We start from the raw sequence: 20909 nt of genomic DNA, 5'->3' as shown, positions 1-20909 counted from the left end.
AAAAAAAAAAGATACTTGTACACAGTATCAGAATTTAGATCAGAAAGCAGAAGTCTCCTGAACTGGGTCTCTGCTGGGAACAGAGATTTTTCTGACTTTTTGGCTGACCTTTCACCTCTCTCTGCATATCCCCAAACCAGGAAGGAGTTTCGAGTACCAGTGGGGGGCATGGTATGCGTATATTAGTGAGCAGGTGAATTCAGGAATACAGAAACTGTGAGTAATGAGTCTGCTGTGCACACATGGTAGGAAAACTCCTCAGGCAACTAAACAATTAGTAATAATTAGTGCCACACAAAGTTTTATTAACTAAGTCTTGTTACAAAAGCAAAGTTCATTAGATGTGATATCTGATAAGGCTGGCTTGAACAAAAGCAAAGGATATTTAATTAAAAAAATTTTTTAGATGTCTACCCCCACCCCGGGCAGTGGGGGCACACATGCCTTGGGAGGAAGAGGCAGGCAGATCTCTGTGAGTTCAAGACCAACCTGGTCTACGAAGTGAATTTCAGGGCTGCCAGAGTTATTATACAGAAAATATCCTGTCTCCAAAAAAAAAAAAAAAAAAAAGGAAAAAGTCTTCTCCTATTCAAAGCAGTGACGTCATAAAGCCATATACAGTGCCTCTTCAGATACCAAGTGCCTAACAAATCTGTGAGAAACCCTACACCTTCCACCAATGGGAAGCACGCCAGACCTGACCACAGGCATGTATTATTTGTTTCACTTTGAGCAGATGACCTAGCTCTCATGCATCAGATTCTGAAGACAACACACCGCTGTTCACAAAGGCTGTGAACAATTTATTCTAAATAACACTCTTAAACCCTGAAGGTCATCCTCAGGGGAAAAGCCTCTCGTGGTGACAGCTGAATTCAAAGCAGGTTTGGCTGTCTAGAGATGGAGGCCTCCGGATGCTGCACAGGTACACCTAACACTTCCAAAATGCACCTGACCTCCTGCAAGAGCTGTGGTCATCTATCATCTGTCACCCAGCTGTTTATTTAATTTCAGAGATTACTGCTTGTCCCATGAGTGCTGTTTGCTTGGGAGATTCCAGCGATCAAAAGACAGGCTCCCTGACACCCCAGCCGACACACGTCCTTAGAAACTCCTCCTGTCTGCCGCCCACCACGACAGCATCTGCTACCCCGGCTGCACCTCTCCGGGTCTGACTTCACTTACTTTCCAGCTCACTGATGAGCTGATTGTTGTGTAACTTGACGGCACGGTGCTGCTCCACCTGATCTTCCAATTCAAATATGGTTTCTTTCATGTCTTTGATTTCTGCGTCACTCTCTGAAGCTTTCTCTTGTAATTTTAGGCTGGTCCTGCTCAGTTGTTCTGCTTGATGATCACAGACCTCCTTCAGGTAAGAGTAATCTTTTTCCATCTAGAGAACAAGGAACATTGTCAGTTTAACAACGGCAACAACAACAACAACAACAACAACAAACATTCATATATCTCCAGGAAGACTTGCTGGATGCACTGGCATATGCCACTTCTTGTTGTTCTTCAGTCTACAAATGTTAAGAGAGAGACAATGTGTCCAGAGGGCTGGGTTCTGTGCCCCTTTTTACAAGCAGGTGGGGAAAAATGTACTCCTATCATATGTGACTCGTTCTTCCCCTATCAGGGCAGAACAGGGAATCAAGAAAACCTGAGAGGACACCCTAACCTCACATTCGCTATAGAGCAGCGCCCTCTGCTGGTGAGATTCAATGTCCTGGACGCCTGAGCCAGAGATAAACCTCAACCTTAGAACACCAGGTTACGTTTCTTTGGAAGACACCCTACATAAAAATCTGGGTGCACTAGAAACAGAAAGTCATTCAAGCACATTAATTGCATCTGTTTAACTTTAATTAACACACTTAGATGGCAAAAACAACAATGCACAGACAACAAATTTTGCCATATTTGCTAAATCTTTTAATTCAATAAAACATGTTAATGCCGCAACCTTTTCTTCTATTTCAGCAAGTAACAGGCATTGTTGTAAAGTTAGTGCATGGTCATTCCTTGAAGGCTTTCCCACACTTATTACATTGTGTTTAAGCCCTTGATAATATATAGACTCATTCTAGGTATTTTGAAACTTTACACAACTGGTTGTATATGTGTGTTGACTTGCAGTATGTAATTTGCCTTTGTCTTTGTCTTGTACTAGACAATGTTTATTATGCTATTTTAATTTTAAATGTTAGTATATGTAGATTGATACACACTACAACAGGTTACTTATGTGTGGCCTGTGCATTTTCACATGTATGTGGGCACATGTATGAGTGTATGTATACAAGCTTGCATACATGTTTAAAGGTCAGATTTGACATCAGTATCTTCCTTGACCACTCTCTACCATCGATACTGAGGTAAGATCTCTCCTTGAACCCAGAGCTAGTTAATTCAGCTAGCCTAGCTAGCTGGTTTGCTCTGGGGAGTCCCTGTCTCTACATCCTGAGTACTGAGATTAGGCAGGCTACCATGCCTGCCCCATATTTTACCTGGGTGTCAGGGATCCAAATTCTAGTCCTCATACCTCCATAGAAAGGGTTTTATCATCTACTAAGCCATCGCCCCAGCTGTCACTAGATTATTTTAATTATTACATACTGGAAATCCACTGCCATTCTGTTATTATAAAAAAATGCTACAATAAACACTGTCCTTTTTCTGTCACAATTTGACATTAGTAATAGGCATATATTTACTGGACAATATAAGCTTGATATGTAATAGATTTTTTCCTGTTTTTAAAGTCTGGCGTGCAGTCTTCACATCCACTTTTTTCCAATTGCAGTTCTGGCTGGGGACTCTATAGGAACAGGGACCTGGTCTACTTTATCTACCACAGCACACAGCAAACTTGGAGTCTTGCAGGCTCATGGCTAGACTCCTCAGGCAGAGGCATGTCACCTGGAGCACAGATATACACATGTGACTAGTGGGAAATACTATGAGTGTAATATTTCTGGGGAACATGAATGAGGTCTCTGAGTGCAGCTGAGAGTGCTGATTTTCAGAGATTTTGGTTTTCTTTCCCATACACTGATTCATCATGATCATGGGCACCAAAGAGCAGCATGCATGTGGAGGGAACAGAAGTGCAGACTGTGGTCAATCTACAAATCAATACTGTTGCAAAAGCAGTCACTTCTTCTTGATATAAAAGATATCCTCCAAGTCTAATGAAATAGTCAGAAAACTTTGTTGTTTTTGTTTGATTTTAGAGTTTTGGTTGTTTTTTGTTTGTTATTTATTTAGAGATAGGGTCTCGTCTTCATAGCTACATAGTCCTGGATGTCCTGGAGCTCACTATTTTGACCAGGTGGGCCTCAAACTTGCAGAGAGCCACCTGCCTCTGCCTCCTGAATGCAGGGATTAAAGGCGTGCACTACATGCCCAGGCAAAAAAACTTTGCTTTTTTTAAAAAGTAATTTTACCATTTCATCTCATAAGGACACTCACTAGATCAAAAGAAGAGGTTAATTATGTTCATTTTATAGATTAACAAATATATATAGGGAAATTAGTAAAAAAGAAGAATATGGGCTGGCGAGATGGTTCAGCAGTTAAGAGCACATAAGAGATAGTTCAGCTGTTATGAACACATACAGTTCTTCCAAAGGACCTCAGTGACTCCCAGAACCCACAATGGGAGGTAACTCCAGCTCCAAGGAATCTGATGTCCTCTTCTGGTCTCCACAGGCACATTCACATAAGTGGAACGTCCAAACTCACAGGCACGCAAACAAACTATTTTAGAAAATTCAGCATGCCTAGCAGCAGAGAACAAAGCTCTGTATTTTTATGACCACTGGGGTCATAAAAAAGATGCCTCTTTTTGTGATACTGGCTTCCTGCTGCCCGGCAATGCAAACTTTTGAATTTAGTTTTTCTAATTTGGGAATTACACTATCAGATAGAAACCACTTCCAAGCACTCCAAGCATCTTTCATCTCCAGTCAGATTCAAACAAACAGATTACCTCAGAGAGAGGACATCAAGAGTCCGTCCTGATTCACCAACAATGACCAAACCCGGGAAGCAGCCTAGTCAGCTGTGATCAGACCAGGCTAGAATCCTAGGACGTGTCACCACCCCCTCCACTGCCCCCTTGTGACAGTGAACTGGGGAAAAGCACGGCTACAGGCCAGTTTCCTTGCAAGTACCTGGAGAAAGGCACGTGCACACAGCAAAGTTTTTGAGGCGTGCTCCCGATGCTCACTGTGGGAAAGACATGGAGGCAGGACTGGCAGAAGTGGCTGTCTCACAAGGGCATCCACTGACCCCTCAGGAAGAGGGCTACACCCAGCATTCCCTTTGTTCTGCCTCAGCTGCAAAGGCCGTGGTCTTTATTTTCTCAGTGGATTAGCCGTGAGAAGCACCACCCAGGGAGGGCCATCTTGGAAGGGGCTCCAGTTGGGTGCTGTCAGCTGCCATATTGATCCCCAACAGCTGGAGAAAAAGAGTACTTTGGTAGCGGGAGTCCTGGGTGCAGATGTTAGAGGGTTATATTGCCATAAACATTATCTGGAGTCTTTCCTGCAGGAGATGTGTGACTAACTGGCTGTGACGGCTTTAGCACTGGGTGAGTGGACTACATGGAATAATGCTTTCTGTAAGGTGAATCTGTAGTCTTTAGTTTATTACGTGAAAAACAGCACAAAGGACATCAAGATGGAGATCAACTATGAACCAAGGCCTTATCATCACACAAACTACCCCCAAGACAGAGAATGCTGAATAAACTGAATAAGAAAACAGATGTATAGCCAATACAACAATATCACCAATGCATAAGGAAGCAGAAGCCCGGGACATTAAAAGTAAAAACACGATGTGAGGTGAAAACGGTGTCTGAACATTTTAGTTTACAGCCTTGTTTAATAGTTTCTGATGGCAAAGAGAGCATCTTGAAAAATCAGGCCCGGCCTTTGAGAAACCATTTTATCTTCTACTCAAATAGTCATACACCAGGAACAAAGACCAGGGTGGGCATAGAGCTAGGTTACTGCCATAAATTCTGGATGAATTCTAGCAACATTGAATTTGTTCATCCAGGAAGGAACACAGGGAGTGGTGCTGCGCAGAGGAGAAGCCTGGCGTGTGAAACCCCTGCTTCTGTTGTCAAGACAGCAGCGTGGAGGCTTTGTTTCCACAGGGCTGGGGATGAACCCAGGGCCTTGTGCATGCCAGGCCAATACCCTACCACTGTGTAACATGTCCAGCCAGAGTTGGTCATTTTACTAGATTTGGTTATTATGCTGTCCCTTAAATAATTTTGAATACTAAAAAATTAATAATGGTGATCAGTCAAAGATGTTAAGATTCCTCTCTACTCTTTTCTCTTCTTTAAAAATTATTTTATGTGCATGAATATTTTGGCTTTATGTGTTTCTACACATCACGAACATGCCTGGTGCCTGCAGAGATCAAAAAAGGGTATCAGGTCTCCTGGAACTGAAGTTACAGACAGCTGTAAGGACCATGTGGGTGCTGGGAACTGAACTCAGGTCTTCTGGAAGAGCAGCCAGCACTCCTAACTGCTGAGCCTTTGCGCTAGTTCTTACCTTCCTTTTCAATGGTGCCTCCTCCCAACAGAGTTAGACGTTATAAACCTACGAATGTGATGTGGGAGTGATTTCTTATTAATAAAGAAACTGCCTAGGCCCATTTGATAGGCCAACCCTTAGGTAGGCTGAGAAAACAGAACAGAATGCTGGGAGAAAGAAGCTGAGTCAGGGAGTCGCCATGATTCTCACTCCCGACACAGCTACACGTTAAGATCTTCCCTGGTAAGCCACACCTCGTGGGCTACACAGATTATTAGAAATGGATTAGGTCAATGTGTAAGAGCTAGCCAATAAGAGGCTGGAACTAATGGGCCGGGCAGTGTTTAAAAGAATACAGTTTCCCTGTAATTATTTCGGGGCATAAGCTAGCCATGCGGATGGCCGGGTGCCGGGGACACAGCCCCGCCGCTCGTATTTCAACACGAATGTGCATCAGGACATTATCATTACACACATTTTTACTGCTTATAGAGGGAAGGAGGGGCGAAGGAGGTCATGACCTAGGAGGCACGTGGCCTAGAAGCTGAGCAGTCATCGATGTCATGTCAGTGACCGTACCACAGGAGTTGAGCAAAGCCTTGGTGAGCAGGTCTGAATGTTGTTCCTGCTCCCAGGAACTCTCCTCACGCTTCCCTGGATTCTGTGTCCTCTCAGGAAACAGCATAACCACGCTTCCAGCCACCCAGGCCTGGATCTGCGCAGGGAATGAAATGCCTCTTTCTGCAATCCCCAATAACAAGTCAGTACTCACCAAACCCTACTATGTCAAACTCCTAATCTAAGTGGCTCTCCATTCCCTGCCCTCCTATTCCCATCTACCTAGTCAGCCCTTGGCTTTCTCATCTGTGGCCAGTTAATCTTTCTCAACTGTAAATGTGGTTCTATAATTATTTTTAAAGATTCCTCAGACCAGGCCAACAAGATGTGGGTGAAGTCACCTGCCACCAAGCCTGACCTGAGTTTGCTTCAGAAACTCCACAGAAGAAATAAACCCTGACCTCCACACGTAAATTGTGGCACATGCACCCAAAGCAAAATAAATAAATAAAAAATGTAAAAAAAAAATCCAAATAAGCAAAAACAAAGACTCAAACTAAAAGATTAAAAACAAGACAAGCTGGATTTCATAAAATTAAAATGGCAAAGTATGGCCCTCCAGAGACATTATATAATACAGTAACAAATGACCCTAATTATTGAATAATAAACAAAGTGGAGTGTATCTGTACAATGCAGTATTAGCCAGGGGAGAAAAAGAGAAGTTCTGACACACGCCACACATGGATTTACCTTGACAACACCATGCTAAGTGAAGAAAGGCAAAGACAAAGGCAAAAGGCCACATCATGAATGATTCTTGAAATGCCTTGCATAGTCAAATCTACAGAGCCAGAAAGCAGATTACAGACAGCCAGGGGTTAGGGGGGCATGACCCGGGGAGTTAGCTGCTACTAGGTTCCAAGTTTCTTCATGGGAGACAAGAGCCATCAATCAGACTATTGTGGTGGCTACACAACCACATGAACATACTAAAAAGCACTGATCTGTTCACAAAGCTCGATACTTTTTTTAAACCCTTCCTTTCCTCTCTTTTCCCTTTTTCATCCTCCCCCACCTTTAAGACAGAATCAGTATGTAGCTGAGACTGGTCTCAAATACATAATGGCCTCAAATACATAATGGATGCCAAGACTGGCGGTGTGTGTGTGTGTGTGTGTGTGTGTGTGTGTGTGTGTGCCGGGATTGAGACACAGAGGCTTCTTTTCAGGTGGAAGAACAGCAACCTTTAGTTTGCCCAGCAACCTTTTATACCTCTACTCCTTCTATGGAGACCCCCGGCCAGGAAGAACACAAACATCCTTGTCAATTACAGACCGCAAGGAAGTTCCGCTCTCAGTAAGGAGGAGTGAGGGCAGCTGGATCACAACACATAATCTTCCTGCCTCAGTCAACTAAGCACTTGGGATTGCAGGTGTGTACCATCATGCCCAGCTAAAACCACTTTCTTCAAGACTGATATTATTATTATTATTATTTATACAGTGCTCTGCCTGCGTGTATCCTTGAAGGCCAGAAGAGGGCACCAGATCTCATTCCAGTGCTTGTGAGTCACCATATAGTAGCTAGGAATTGAACTCAGGACCTCTGGAAGAGCAGTCAGTGCTCTTAACCACTGAGCCATCTCTCCTGTCCCAAACTCCATTTTGGGGAGGGGGAAGGTTCAAGACAGGGTTTCTCTGTCTAACAGCCTTGGCTGTGCTGGAACTCACTCTGTAGACCAGGTTGGCCTTCAACTAACAGAGATCCACCTGCCTCAGCCTCCCCAGTGCTAGGGGGATTAAATGCATGCGCTGCTACCACGAGGCCATTTTTTTTCTTTGCTGTAAATTCCCCCCCACCGTATCAAAACAGTGTAAAGATCTCCTAGTTAATATTAAGGCTTTACTTTCTCTGAACCAAAGGCTGTTGGTTTTAACACCAGTATATAAGTCGTGAGATCTGATCTGAACAAGATCCTGTCTTGTCTTTCATCTCTTTCTTCCTTTTTGTGTGAGACAGGGCTTCTGTGTAGCCCTGGTTGTCCTAGAACTCACTCTTGTAGGTCAGGCTAGCCTTGTACTCAGAGATCCCTCTGCCTCCCAAGAGCTGGAATTAAAGGCGTGTGCTGTGACCACCTGGCTGTCTTTCATTTCAAGAAGCAGTGCAAGTTCATGATTAAGGGTATGTGTAATACGTACAGTCTGGCCTAGGTTTGAACCCTGGCTTCAGCAATGAACAAGTTAGGCTAATAATTGTTCTCTGCCTTGGTCTGCACAGTTGTAAAGCAACAGATAGTGACTGAAGAGATGGCTCAGGGATGAAGAGCACTGAAGCTCTTCTATATCACCTGAGTTTGGTTCCCAGCACTCACTTCAGGCAGCTCACAACAGTCTCAATCCAGCTCCAGGGGATCCGACACCTCTGGCCTCCATGGGCACCTGCACTTATGTGCACAGACACACACACTTAGATAAAATTAAAAACAGTAACAATACATAATAAAAATAATGTGGTGTCTACCTACAGGAAACGCTATAGTTAAATGACCTAGAGTTCTTCTGCTCAAAACCAGGGACAAAACCAGGAACAGACAAAATGCCTGTCAGACCTGACATCAGTGGCTCTGGGCTCTGCTCTGAGGGTCAGTACCTCAACATCTGGCCATGGTTGGTCAGTCCTCAGCAGCCAAAGCTACTCGTTCTTGGGGCCTCCCTGGAACCCTTCCAATGGCAGGGCCACTCGTCCCCTGCAGCTTCTCTACAGTCCTACTTTCCTTCTTTGCCTTTCTCGGTTTTCTGTTCTCTACAGTACTTCCCCTTCCACAGTTCTCAGCTTTCCTCTGCGCCCAGGAGGAGTTCTGTAGACATCCTCTAGCTGCCAGGTGTGCCCAAGTCTAGCAGCCCTTGGTTGTGATCTGCTCTTGGTGCAATTACCTCAGCCTACTCTACCCAAGATAAAACCCCGAGCAGGTAACAAAATGACAAAAACGTACTGGAGACTGCTGTAGCACAAGAGGATAGTGAAAAAGATGGAGTTCTCCTGGACTACTCATGAGACAGAGCAGGGGGGACTCTTCATACTTAGAGAAAGGCAGGATCATATACACATACAGTCACTGGTCCACCAGTCTGTGCAGGGCTGCCCGTTGTAAGACCAGGGTATAAATTTTTAGATCTGCTTTAGGTAGACGTGTTCCTCCCTAACCAAGCTGGGAACATCTGCAAAGTGGGTGGAGATATAAACAGCGGCTTCTATGGCAGCTATGACAGCCGAGGCTGCTTCTGCAGCTGGAACAAAGCCTATCAGGGTTGTCAGGATGACAGTCCTCAGGTAACTGAAGAAGTGAATGCGTGATGAATAGTAGTAGTGATTTCCAGAGTTATGGGGAGGGGTATGGGGAGACAAGGGCAAGGCACTGGAGCGCACCACAAGATGACAGCAGTGGTCACCAGCTGGTCTGGTTCTCTGCCTAACCTTGGGCTTCAGGACAGTTGCCACTGCACTGGTGACAAGGGAAGGGTTTGAAAGCTGTCAACCAAGCAGCTGAGTTACTCATTTTTAGCAGTCCTTGGCAGCTTTAGTCATTTAAGAAGTATATGTAACCAATATCCAGCAAAACTAACGTTCTTCTTCAGTAAACTTTATCTAGTACTTAACTGAAAGCCAGTGTCCTTAAGGGAAGAAACAAAAAAGATAGTCTTGAGAGTATCTAGAACATACACGAACATTAAAATATTAGTTATTATTAAAGTATTACAGACTTTCATCTATCTATTTAAAAAATGTTACTAAATATCTGATATGCAATGTATTATAACTACTATAATATCACAATGCTAAGAGTGGAAGGCATACAGTAAAACACAAAAACAACAGCCCGAGAGCACTGCCAGGAGGAACGTGTGTTTGGTTTGCTGTTCTTGTTTTGACATCTAGCATGGCTACTGCAGAACCCTTCTGCTGCAGTCTACTGAAAACAGAGGTAGCAATATTATATTCTTATTGACCTAAATCTGGTGGGGATTTTGTTGTTTCTGTTCTTAGTTTTGTTTTTAATGCTATTCTGCCTAGGAAGGAGTTATGGCTAGTATATTTACACTTCTGCCATTAAAGAAATTGACAGATTGGAGAGATGGTTCAGCAGTTATAACACTGTTCTTTGAGAGTGATTGAGTTTAATTCTCAGAAACCACATGGTACTCACAACCATCTATAATAAGATCTGATGCCCTCTTCTAGCATGCAGGCATACATACAGGCAGAACACTATATACATAATAAATAAACCTTTTTTAAGGCTATAGAAAATGCAGAGATGAAGCTAGAAATTTTAATTTTGCCTTTGAGAACTAATAGCTGCAAAAGCAGGGTTGTATCTAGGAAAGATGTGGACAGTAGGTGCTGCCCCCAAACATAGAACAGAGAGGTGGAGGCACCACTGTTCTTGCTGATGAGTTCTGAGGTCAAGTTCAAGGAAGAGAATGGTACTGTGTGTGATCTTACCTCACTAGAGATAATAACACACCTAAGAAAATAAATACATCACATGGAAAGGAGGTTAGAGAAGGAAACTGAGGTAAGGGGTAGCCAAGGCCTGCCCCCAGAGAGAGGTAGCACACTCTCTAGTGGAACCACATGTAAGCAAAGGGCAGAGCCCCAAAGAGGATCTGGCTCCCACTGACAAACCATCCTTCCTTAATCTACCACTTCTCAGGGGGCTTTAAGATCAGAGGCCTGCTGGGGAACCAGGCACAAATGCCAAAAGGCATGTGATGAGGGATGCAGACACTCTGGCTGTACAGTTTAATCCTCATGAGCTTCATCTCATTTCTTGTTTTCCTTTGGGAATGGGTTCCTTCAGTATCATTACTGGAATCCCTGGTTGTTATGGATTAGTTGATATTCTGCAGTGGGGATACACTGAGCCACCAGTCTATGCTACAGTTTGGATATGGTGTGTCTTCACTCAGACTCATGTTGAAATTTTATTTCCAGTGGTGTTGGTATTAGGAGGAGTTATGAATAATCTTAACGGTCAACTTGCCTAGATTTGGAATCACCATGGAAACACATCTGGTGTGTGTCTAGGAAGACGTTTCCAGAAAGGTTTAACTGAAGAGGGAAGACCTACTCTCAACACAGAGGGCACCAGCTCCTGCGTTGGGGTCTAGGACTAAGTACAGGGAAACCAAGATGAGTGACAGCATTCAGCGCCCTCTGCTTACAGGCTCCAGGGTGAGGGGTGGCCGCATGCTCCTGCGGCCAAGCTTCCCCTCTTGTGATGGATAGTACCCACAAACTGGGAGCCCAAACAAATCCTTCTGTTCTTAAGTGTTTACTATGTATTTTCCCAGTCATGAGAAAAGTAATGAATAGCAGGGGTAAGGCCTTTTAGGAGTGATCAGAAGGGGTACTACCCTCATGAGTGTGCGTGTGCAGTCTCATGGGATGTCTCCTGCTCAGGAGACTGTTATAAACGGAAGGTGGCAGCTTTGCTCACTATCTCACCCATGTGCTTTCTCGCATGAGGTAATTTCTTCTTCCCATTCTACTGTGAGTAGAAGCCACATGGAGCCCTCACCAGACACAGCTGCTTGACTTTAGGCTTCCAGCATGTTGAACTAACAGCTCAAACAATCCTTTCTTTTCTGAATTACTGAGTGTCAAGTATCTGGTAAAACAACAAAAGTTTAAGAGGTCTTGGATTTGCTTTTTCGGTGTTGATGTAATACAGATGTATTATAGCTCATATAGATCTGTACTCTCTGTATACAAGGCAGTGCAATATCACAAACCAGGAGTCCTAATACCTATAGAAGGAACCCTGTGTAAGTAGTGTTACATCTTGAGTATGTTTTTCCCTTAGATTCTTAACTAAACACTGGCTAGACGCCTACAGTCAGTACATAATAATTCTAGCTGGCAGAAAATCAGTAAATATATGAGCTATGTGAATTACAGTTTAATTATTTAAAAACAGCTTTAACTTTTCATTTGTGTGTTGTGCTCTACAGAAAACATACACTTTCCATGTCCTCCAAATAGATTAAATTTATACAAGATTTTACTGCCTTTACTTTGGCTAAGCTATATGAAAGAGCAAAATTATAACTTTAAATCAAAAGAGGGTAGGGTAAAGCTAAAGAATTTTACTCAAGAAGTCAGGAAGGAAAACAAATATAAAAATCATTTTAAACAAGCTGGGCAGTGGTGGTGCCTGTCCTGGGAGACAGAAGCAGGCGGATCTCTGAGTTCAAGGCCAGCCTCGCCTACAGAGTAAGTTCCAGGACAGCCAGAGGTACACAGATTGGGGTGGGGGTGGGGGGGACAGATTACAAGTGGAACTTTTATACTAATCTAACTGGCTCACTGTATTCATGGACTATGCCATATGTGCTCTGTTCTTTTACACAGAAAGATGAAATATTATAATCCTGTCAATATAGATTTGTATGCATATCCTGGTATATATGAACTGAGAAAAATGTCTAAAAGATATACAGCAAAATGCTGGCAGATTTCTCTCCAGGTGGCAGGAGTAGAGCCAGCATCTGTTTTCTATACTTTTCTGTAGTTCACTAAATCTTCTGTAATGAATTTAATCATTTGTTTAGAAAAAGAAGCTGTTTAAGATGCCAAATTACTTAATATTTACATTTACTGTAATGATAATCAAATTGCCAGAGACAGAAGAGAAAGAGATTAAGGAAAGACTTCAAGACGGTCCAGGGGGAGCTGGCAATAGCTCAGCAGTTTAGAGCACTTGGGAGAACACGGGTACTATTCCCAGCATCCACATGGCAGTTCACAACCCCAGTTCCAGGGTATCTGATGTCTTCTTCTGGCATCTGTGGGCACACATGTGATGCACATATAGGCAAAACACTCATACAAATAAAATAAATATTAAAAATGTTTTAAAAAATTCCATCTGGAAGATTAAACATTTTACAGAATAGGTAATGACTGATCTTTAAACAACGAAAGAGAAATTCTTACTTTACAAGTGACTTAATACAAAGCTTCATTAGTCAACATATAATTCAAACGAGCACCTGGCTCATAACCACTAATGCTCCCTTCTGTTCCTTCAATAAAATACCTATGGATTTACAACAAAGACACAACCTACACGACCTACCACCCAAACTGTAAGACAGCTGTACAGGACTGGGTTGCAACTGACTGACCCTAAAACAGACAGACAACAAGCAAAAATCTCCCCAGGAGCTCACAGCATAAACTGCTTTTGGAACACCAGCAGCCAAGAAATAAGGTGGGAAGATGCTTCCCCCCCCCCCCCAGCAACACCACAAGTCATGGCCCCAGAGCTGGAAAGACAGAACAAGGAGACAGCACTGTGAGGCAGACGACCGCCACAGCCACCACCGAGAAATCTAGTATCATCACATAATAACATTCCAGCCAAATCAAAGAAGGATTTTAAAAATGAAAGCCAGGACCAATTATTTCATCTTGGGCCCTCGGCTAAAATAATTTCAGGAAATGATTAACAGATTTGAATGACATAATTTAGTACCAAGGTTTGGCAAGGACTCAAGGAAGCAAGTACTCTCATGAACTGGTGGGAACAAATTGGCATATTATTTCTGGCGGGCAATCTGGCTAAATGTGTTGAAATCTTTAAATTGTTTATACTCTTTGACTCACTAAGTCAACGTCTAGGAATTTTTCCTGAAGAAATAATCAGAGATATAAAAAATTACTTTTAATATTCCAAGACCAGAAAGGACATAAACAACAAATAATACACACATGGCAGTAACAGTGGACTAGTGAATATAAAAGTTACTTGATAAATCCTAGCTGGCATTTAAAACAACATTTAAAAGAGTCAATGCTGAGAATATGCTCAGAAAGCATTAAATGCATCAAAAAGGCAATCAATGTATACAGGATGGTTCTAATTTTTATTTTATCCTATGTTCGTGTGGTGCTAGGAATCAAATCTAAAGCCCCAAGGATGCTATGAAAACATCTTCCAACTAGATGTATCCCACCGCTGATATTCTCCATAACTACACCATACCATATGATATAATTCATTATGTTTCCATTAAACTTTGAACTATCTGTACAGAAATCTGAGTGTTTTTACTTTGGAGTCCCCAGGGCCAGTCTGTCTACATTCTAATAGATCTTCGAACTAGAAAGCTGGCTTCACAAGGACAGCTGAACAACTGATTCTCTTCGCTCCATGATTTTAAGGTCTTGAAGAGAAATGTCAACAAATACTAGTTGAGAGCCCTCTCCTTACCTTCGCTAGGAGGCTGGAAATGTGTTTAATTTCACCATTCGCCTTTAGCAATTCTTGTCTGAGCTCGGTGCAAGACAGTTGCAATTGATCTTTCTCAGCTCGAGCCACTTTCAGCATTTCTTGAACCTCGAAGTTCTCTGCCGTCTGCCCCACGGTACTGCTGGCCTCCACGGCCTTTTGCTTATCAGTCTCCAAATGAGCCTTCAAGGACCCATTCTCTATTTTCAAGCCTTCCAAGGTAACCCTACACTCCTCCAAAGTTTTGGCCATCACACTATTATTACATCGTTCGTGCTCTAGGAACCCATTCAGTTTTTCATTTTCCTCCTTCAGGTGCTTGATCATGTCTATAGCTCCTTGGTTTTCTTCCTCAACCTTCCGTAGGCTGCAGGTCAGCTGCTGCTGAATGTTAAGCAGCTTCTCTCTTTCAAAGCGGCTCTTCTCCAGAATATCTGTGCACTTCTGCTCTAGCTCAAGGATTTTTCCTCCTTGGGCACTAGGCTCCTCATTCTTCACTCGTTCTTGTAAAAGGTTGATCAGTTTCTCGTTTTCCTGACTCAGCTGTTCTGCCCTCTCTCGGTGCTGGTGGAAAGAGGTCTCTAAAATGGTCTTCTCATCCACCAGCTTCTCGTTCTCGGCTGTCAGTTCCTGCACCATCTGCTGCTGGTCTGATAACTCCTGCAGAGTAGCCTGCAGCTCTTCAGCAGTGCTGTGCTGATTCTCCTCCATCTTCTGTATCTTCTCAGTCAGAGATGCCAAGGACAACTCGCTCGCATTGTTTGGGGAGCTCCCAATAGGGGAGCACTTGGAGCCCTTAAAAGAGTTGCTTGTGGCTGACAGAGGCCGTGATGGGGTGTCTGCAGTGATATGCTCAAAATCTGAGGCATCTGGTGACAGAGAGGCTTTAGTGACATCACTGCTTGAAGACCCCGATGTCCGCAATGTACTTCCATGTGTGCTTCTTCTATACTCGTCCACTTCACTGGACAACTCATTTCCAACTGGGCTCCCGAAGCTAGACTCTTGGGTTATGGATGTTGGGCAGCTGCTGTCACCAGTGTGACTTGCTGCCCCTTCTGAATTTGGTGACTGCTCAAGGTAAGTCAGTTTCTCCTTCAAGGCCCTGTTTTCTTCCTCTAGGTCAGCAAGTTCTTTCTGAAAGGTCTTGTTCTTCTCCTCCAGCGTTCTTATCAAAGGTTCTGCATCACCTACTGGGGTTGATGTTCCCTCTGCGCTTGGGTCTGATGCATTGGTATCCTCAGTGCTTAGGGCCCACCTTTCTTTACATTTTTTTAGTTCACTTCGAAGCCGGTTGATTTCACTGTCTTTGGTTTTGGCTTCTGCCAGAAGTTCCCGAACCTGGGACTCGAGTACAGACTTCTCTGTGCCTTCATGGTCTTGTTTAGGTTTTGCAGAGGTGGGCCTCAGGTGCTTGGTAGGAGTGGGGGTGCAGGAAGAAGTTGGACTAGAGCCCAACTTCTTTGAGCTGGAGGGACCACGTGGCACAGATCTCTCTCTTGAGATAGTTACTGAGAGTTCCCGTGGAGCTGGGATGCCTGTCCGTTTGGTTGTTGGAACAGCCCCTAGAGACAAAAGATGAAGAAAAGAAAAGCAAGCATTTTAATGATGAACTCAAATGTCTTCAAAACATGGTTATCACCACCCATCCAATTCTTCTCCTCCGGGTAGTTACTCTGTTTTGAGAGGGCTTCTGTACTCTTTCCACTGGCTTGGGTATTAAGGAAAGCAGACTCAGCCTGAGCAATCCAGAACTGTCCTATCCCCACCACAGTTGGTGATTCAAGGCAGAGACACATAGCTCAATTAAGATCTATGGGCACAACCAGGAATTCAAAGCTGCCATCCTAGGTGGGGACTCAGAGCAGAGAACTGATTAACCATCAACAAAGAAGCTTCTTCTTGCAGCAGACGGTAATTAACAAAGAGATCCACACCTGGACAACGTGCAGAGCGTGAGGAACTCTGGAGCACTCAGCCCAAATGGGATGTTTTTACCAAAGCCCTCCCCTTAAGGATAAGGGATCTATGTGGAAGAGGAAATATTTTACGAGCCAGAGGTGGTGGGTGACTCCCAGGAAACAGTACTTCCAGCTCTAACAGGCCTGACAGACATGTGAACTCACACAGACTGACAGCATACATACCACACAGATTCAAATCAGATACAATCCCAGCACTGAGATGAGAGGCAGGCACAAAGTCCCCATCAACCAAGAAACTATTTGCAATTGATATGTGTTGGGAAAGAGCAAATTAGTTTTCATCAGTGCAATGTCACTGGGCTATCAATCAGTCTCCGGGACAGGCCACGTGGCCACGAACTCCATGCTTTTTTTCCATGCACATTTTTTGTCTTATTGATTTTTTTGTTTGTTTGCTTATCTGTTATGATTTCCATTTTTGTTGTTGGATTTTTTTAATGAGGGATCTGGGAGGAGCTAGGGAGAGGAAAACATATGATCAAAATATACTGTATGAAAAAAATTCTTATATAAAAATTTTAAAAAGATCTATAAATATTAGAAAAAAAATTTTTAAGGGATGCAGGGGCAGGCTGGTAAATATCACTAGCCATCAAGAAAAAGGTACATGATGTGGGAATGGTTGGCAACCACTCTGCCATCTTGTGAGGAGGGTAGAACTTTGTCTGCGGTACAGAAAGAAGAAAACCAAATTCTTAATGGCATCATATCAACACTGGAGCTTGGCCTATTGCTGATCTTTCAGTTACAGCAGCTGAGTTACATGTTTCTTGTAAGTCACTTTGAATTCTTAATATAGATACACAGATAATGTTGGAAACTAAGTAAAATACAAGTTTATCTACATTTCCCAATGATATATTTTACCTGAGGGCAACTTTGAGGTAGGAAGAGGGGCTGGGGATATAGCTGAGTTGTAACACATGTGTCTGGTATAGCTGAGGCCCTGTACTTTATCTTCAATGAGGAAGAGCAGGCGGGGGGGGGGGGGGGGGGGGGGGGGGGGGGGGAAGGGAGGAGTCTAAGAAAGAATTAGAAAACAGAACTTCCAGGGAAGGCAGAGGCAGGCTGAATCTGAGTCCAAGGTTACACTAGTCCACAAAGTGAGTTCCAGGACAGCCACGGCAACACAGAGAAACAGCAACGACAAGAAGAAGAAGAAGAAGGATGAGGAGGAAGAGGAAGAGGAAGGGAGGGAGGGAGAGAGGGAAGGAGAGAGGGAGAGACGGGAGGAGGAAGGGAGGGAGGGAGGGAGGAAGGAAGGAAGGAAGGAAGGAAGGAAGGAAGGAAGGAAGGAAGGAAGGAAGGAAGGAAGGAAGGAAGGATAGAAAACAGAATGGGTGTTCTCCTTTATAGCCATAGAGAAACAAAAACAAATGGGATAAGGATGTGGAATAGCTACAAATTTTAAAGAGATTCATAAAACAGGGGAATGAGACAGAACTTAGAATATTATTATGAGAAATGTAAGTTCAATGACTTATTACATTTTAATATATTAGAGAGAATGCCAATAATAACTAGGGGTAAAAACATTAAAGTTCACACAGGGGTCACAGGGAAATGAAGACTCTGGACTTAAACTTAACAATTGCAAACTTCTGGAGTCTGGGCTGACTGTGATAGCCTGGTCTCTAATCAAGAAAGATCCCAGATATGATCCATCTCTCTCTCTCTCTCTGCAGTCTAGGAAGGGGGTGTAGAATGCACCCTTGTCTGGTCACAGTCTAGTGTTAAGAGACTCAGAGTACAGCCTGACCCAGGCTGCCAAAAGAGGGAGTAGTAGCTAGTCTCAACACAGCAATGAAAATGGGCAGCAATAGCAGTCACTGCTAAGTCCTATGTTACTTTACAGAAACCCTGGCTCTTTAACTTTTAAATAACATTGGAGCTAGACAGATAGATGAGCACTTGTTGCTCTTGCAGAGAACCAGGTACAGTTTATCAACACCCACAGGGTGGCTCACAACTATCTGTAACTCCAGTTCCAGGGGATCTGACACCCTCTTCTAGCTTTTGCAGACAGAGCACTAAGTCCTCATGTGATGCACATTCATGAACATAAAATAAACAAATCTAAAAATATTAAATTATGTTCTTCAGACACTAAGTACTCTGACAGACTACTAAAACTTGTATTTATCTAGTTAATTTGCTTACATCACACTAAATTACTCAATAAAGAGAAGGTTTAATTATTCTTATAAAATGAAGATTGCAACCACTCAGCAATAAAATGTTTTTGTAAGACCAATCTTCTGGAATGAAGTCATCTTGGAGAGGGCCATGCTAAAGATGGGAAGGTCACTAATGTTTCAGAGTAACTGTGTCCATTCAACAGGCAAACCTGCAGATCTAGGATTATCACAACAGTGTCTGCCATTCCTCAAACATCACATAAATGAAGCTCCTCTTCCTTCCTTCCCCCATTCTCTTTCCACCTTTAGTCATTTGTTGCTTTTCCTTCCTTTTGCTGCCAAAGTTTGGTCTGTTCTTATAATTATTACTTGTGCCTTGTATAAACCACTCCGAATTTAACAGCAAACCAATGCTTATTTATGAAATATACCCAGTATGTTGTGAAATATAAAATGCAAATATTTGCTACATCTATTCTTTTTTTTCTTTGTAAAATTACATCGCTTTTTTTCCTAAGGCTTTTTGTACCTCTGTATTCTCTCCATTCTATCTAAGGGCCTTCAAATCATATTTAAAATCTCCCTCTTTTTTTCTTTCTGCAACCGACCAACTGGCGAATCCTATCAACAGTTTTAGAAGTGTTCCTAAGCTGTTCCTTTCCTTTTGTTTTGGTCTGAACCTATAGTATTTTATGTACATGTCTGAGAACTCTTTCTTCAGGTTTTCCTAACTCCAGCCTCCCATACCTTTGGGACAAACTAGACAATCAGTTAAGTATCGCATCTGTATTTCTGTCCCAGAATCTGTGTTACTTTTTTGTTTTTTTTTCAGATGGGTCTCACTATGTACCCCTGGCTGGCCTAGAGCTCTCTATGTAGACCAGGGTGGCCCCAAACTCATCAAGATCGACCTGCTTCTGCCTCCCCAATGTTAGGACTAAAGGCATGTGACACCATGCCCGGCCAGAATTCATTTCTTATCCAAGTCTATGCCAACAGCAGACTTTTGTCCCTAATCATTGTATTCGACCTCATTTACTTCTCCTTGACTCTCAACACACCCAGAAAACTCTAGTTGATATCTCCGACATTATACATGGGCAAAGACTTTTCAGTGTGGCTGCTTTAGAGTACCCACCCTCCTGACAGTAGCCCTTCACCAATGGTCAGTAAGTCAGTTCAACAAACTCAACAGCACCCTAGGGTGAACTCTGATGAAACTGAACTTTGATTTATCTTTAAGACCTTATCGGAGGGGACACACATTGCTTAGATCCTCCTCCCCAACTGGGAGTAATTTCTTACATCATATAGGAAATTCGCTTCTTAATGCTATTATGTCTTGTGGTATTCAGAAAGAGGAACAGTAAATAAAATAAAATGGTAGAAGGATGTAATAATGGAAATTGTTTTACTAAAGTGGAATTTAAATATATGAAAACTAAGATGGGAGGATGTTTCCAGAATGGAAAACTAGAAAGTTTACACAAATTTTGAAGGTCTGAGTAAGTGATTTAAGGTACATAAAGGATGAAACTTAGAGATGATGTATATGGGCTTTAAATTTTCAAAGATCAACAATCAGAAGGACTGGCAAAATGTGTATGTCTAGTCTAAGTTTACTTAGAAATGTTTGGTTACTGAAATAATATACAGTAATTCAAAGTACCAGACTGGTGCAACTGATCTTCTAGCTGTTCAATAACCAGACTTGGAGGCTATACTAATGTGGTCAGAGGGACTAACAAGGAGAATAGTTTCTCCTTGCATTCCAAGGTCACTGAGGTCCCAGGGGACTGTGAGCTATCCCCTGAATTGTTCTGTAACTTCAGAGGGAAGTTCTCTTGTTCAGGGAAATCTCTACTACATCCAGCATCGAGTCTACAAAGAGGAGGATCAACACGGAGGAAAAGTTTCCTCATTGTTTTCAAGGGAAGCCACAGTCGGTCGAGCCAAAACTTATCCTCACAGATACAGAACAACTGGTAAAAGAAAGGGTAGAGGAGCCAGAGGTTCCTCTCAAGCCCAAGTGACCCCCGAGGACTAGATCCTCAACTAGCCTTGACAGTCCAAAAAGAAAAATAAATTTTGACCACATTCATGGTCTTAAGCGCTCCGCAGAAAAGAAAAACCAAAGTCTATGAATATTGGTAACAGTCCCCAAATACCAGACATAGGTCTACATGAGATGTTATTTAGACAATTATATTTAACTATTGGCTTCTTGATTAAAAAAAATATATATGTTATTCAGATACAAGACTTCAGAGCTTGGCTCACTGAAGCACCTGTGTATAGCCAAGGGAGAGCCTGGTCCACTATTGTTCATAGTTCATAACCTGGTCCTGGTTCTAGCCTGAGTCTGCCT

At 42.9% G+C, this 20909-nt stretch overlaps 1 protein-coding gene across 5 annotated transcripts in view; it reads right to left on the bottom strand.

Moving 5' to 3' along the window:
• Positions 1-20909, bottom strand: part of Specc1 (sperm antigen with calponin homology and coiled-coil domains 1) — a 268415-nt gene that overhangs the window by 103533 nt on the left and 143973 nt on the right. For all 5 annotated transcript variants that reach the window (XM_050163731.1, XM_050163730.1, XM_050163732.1 and 2 more), the window contains 2 exons: positions 14401-15983; positions 1186-1393 (listed from right to left, as the gene is read on the bottom strand). In XM_050163731.1, the coding sequence (XP_050019688.1) occupies positions 1186-1393; positions 14401-15983 (1791 nt within the window). The remainder of the gene's footprint in view (positions 1-1185; positions 1394-14400; positions 15984-20909) is intronic.

This window comes from Alexandromys fortis, unplaced genomic scaffold (assembly GCF_014885135.2).
Source record: "Alexandromys fortis isolate MF-2015 unplaced genomic scaffold, M_Fortis_MF-2015_v1.1 scaffold_149, whole genome shotgun sequence".
Lineage (NCBI taxonomy): Eukaryota > Metazoa > Chordata > Mammalia > Rodentia > Cricetidae > Alexandromys > Alexandromys fortis.
Note: the sequence above shows the minus strand (reverse complement) of the source record. Positions and strands in the feature narration are given on the sequence as shown.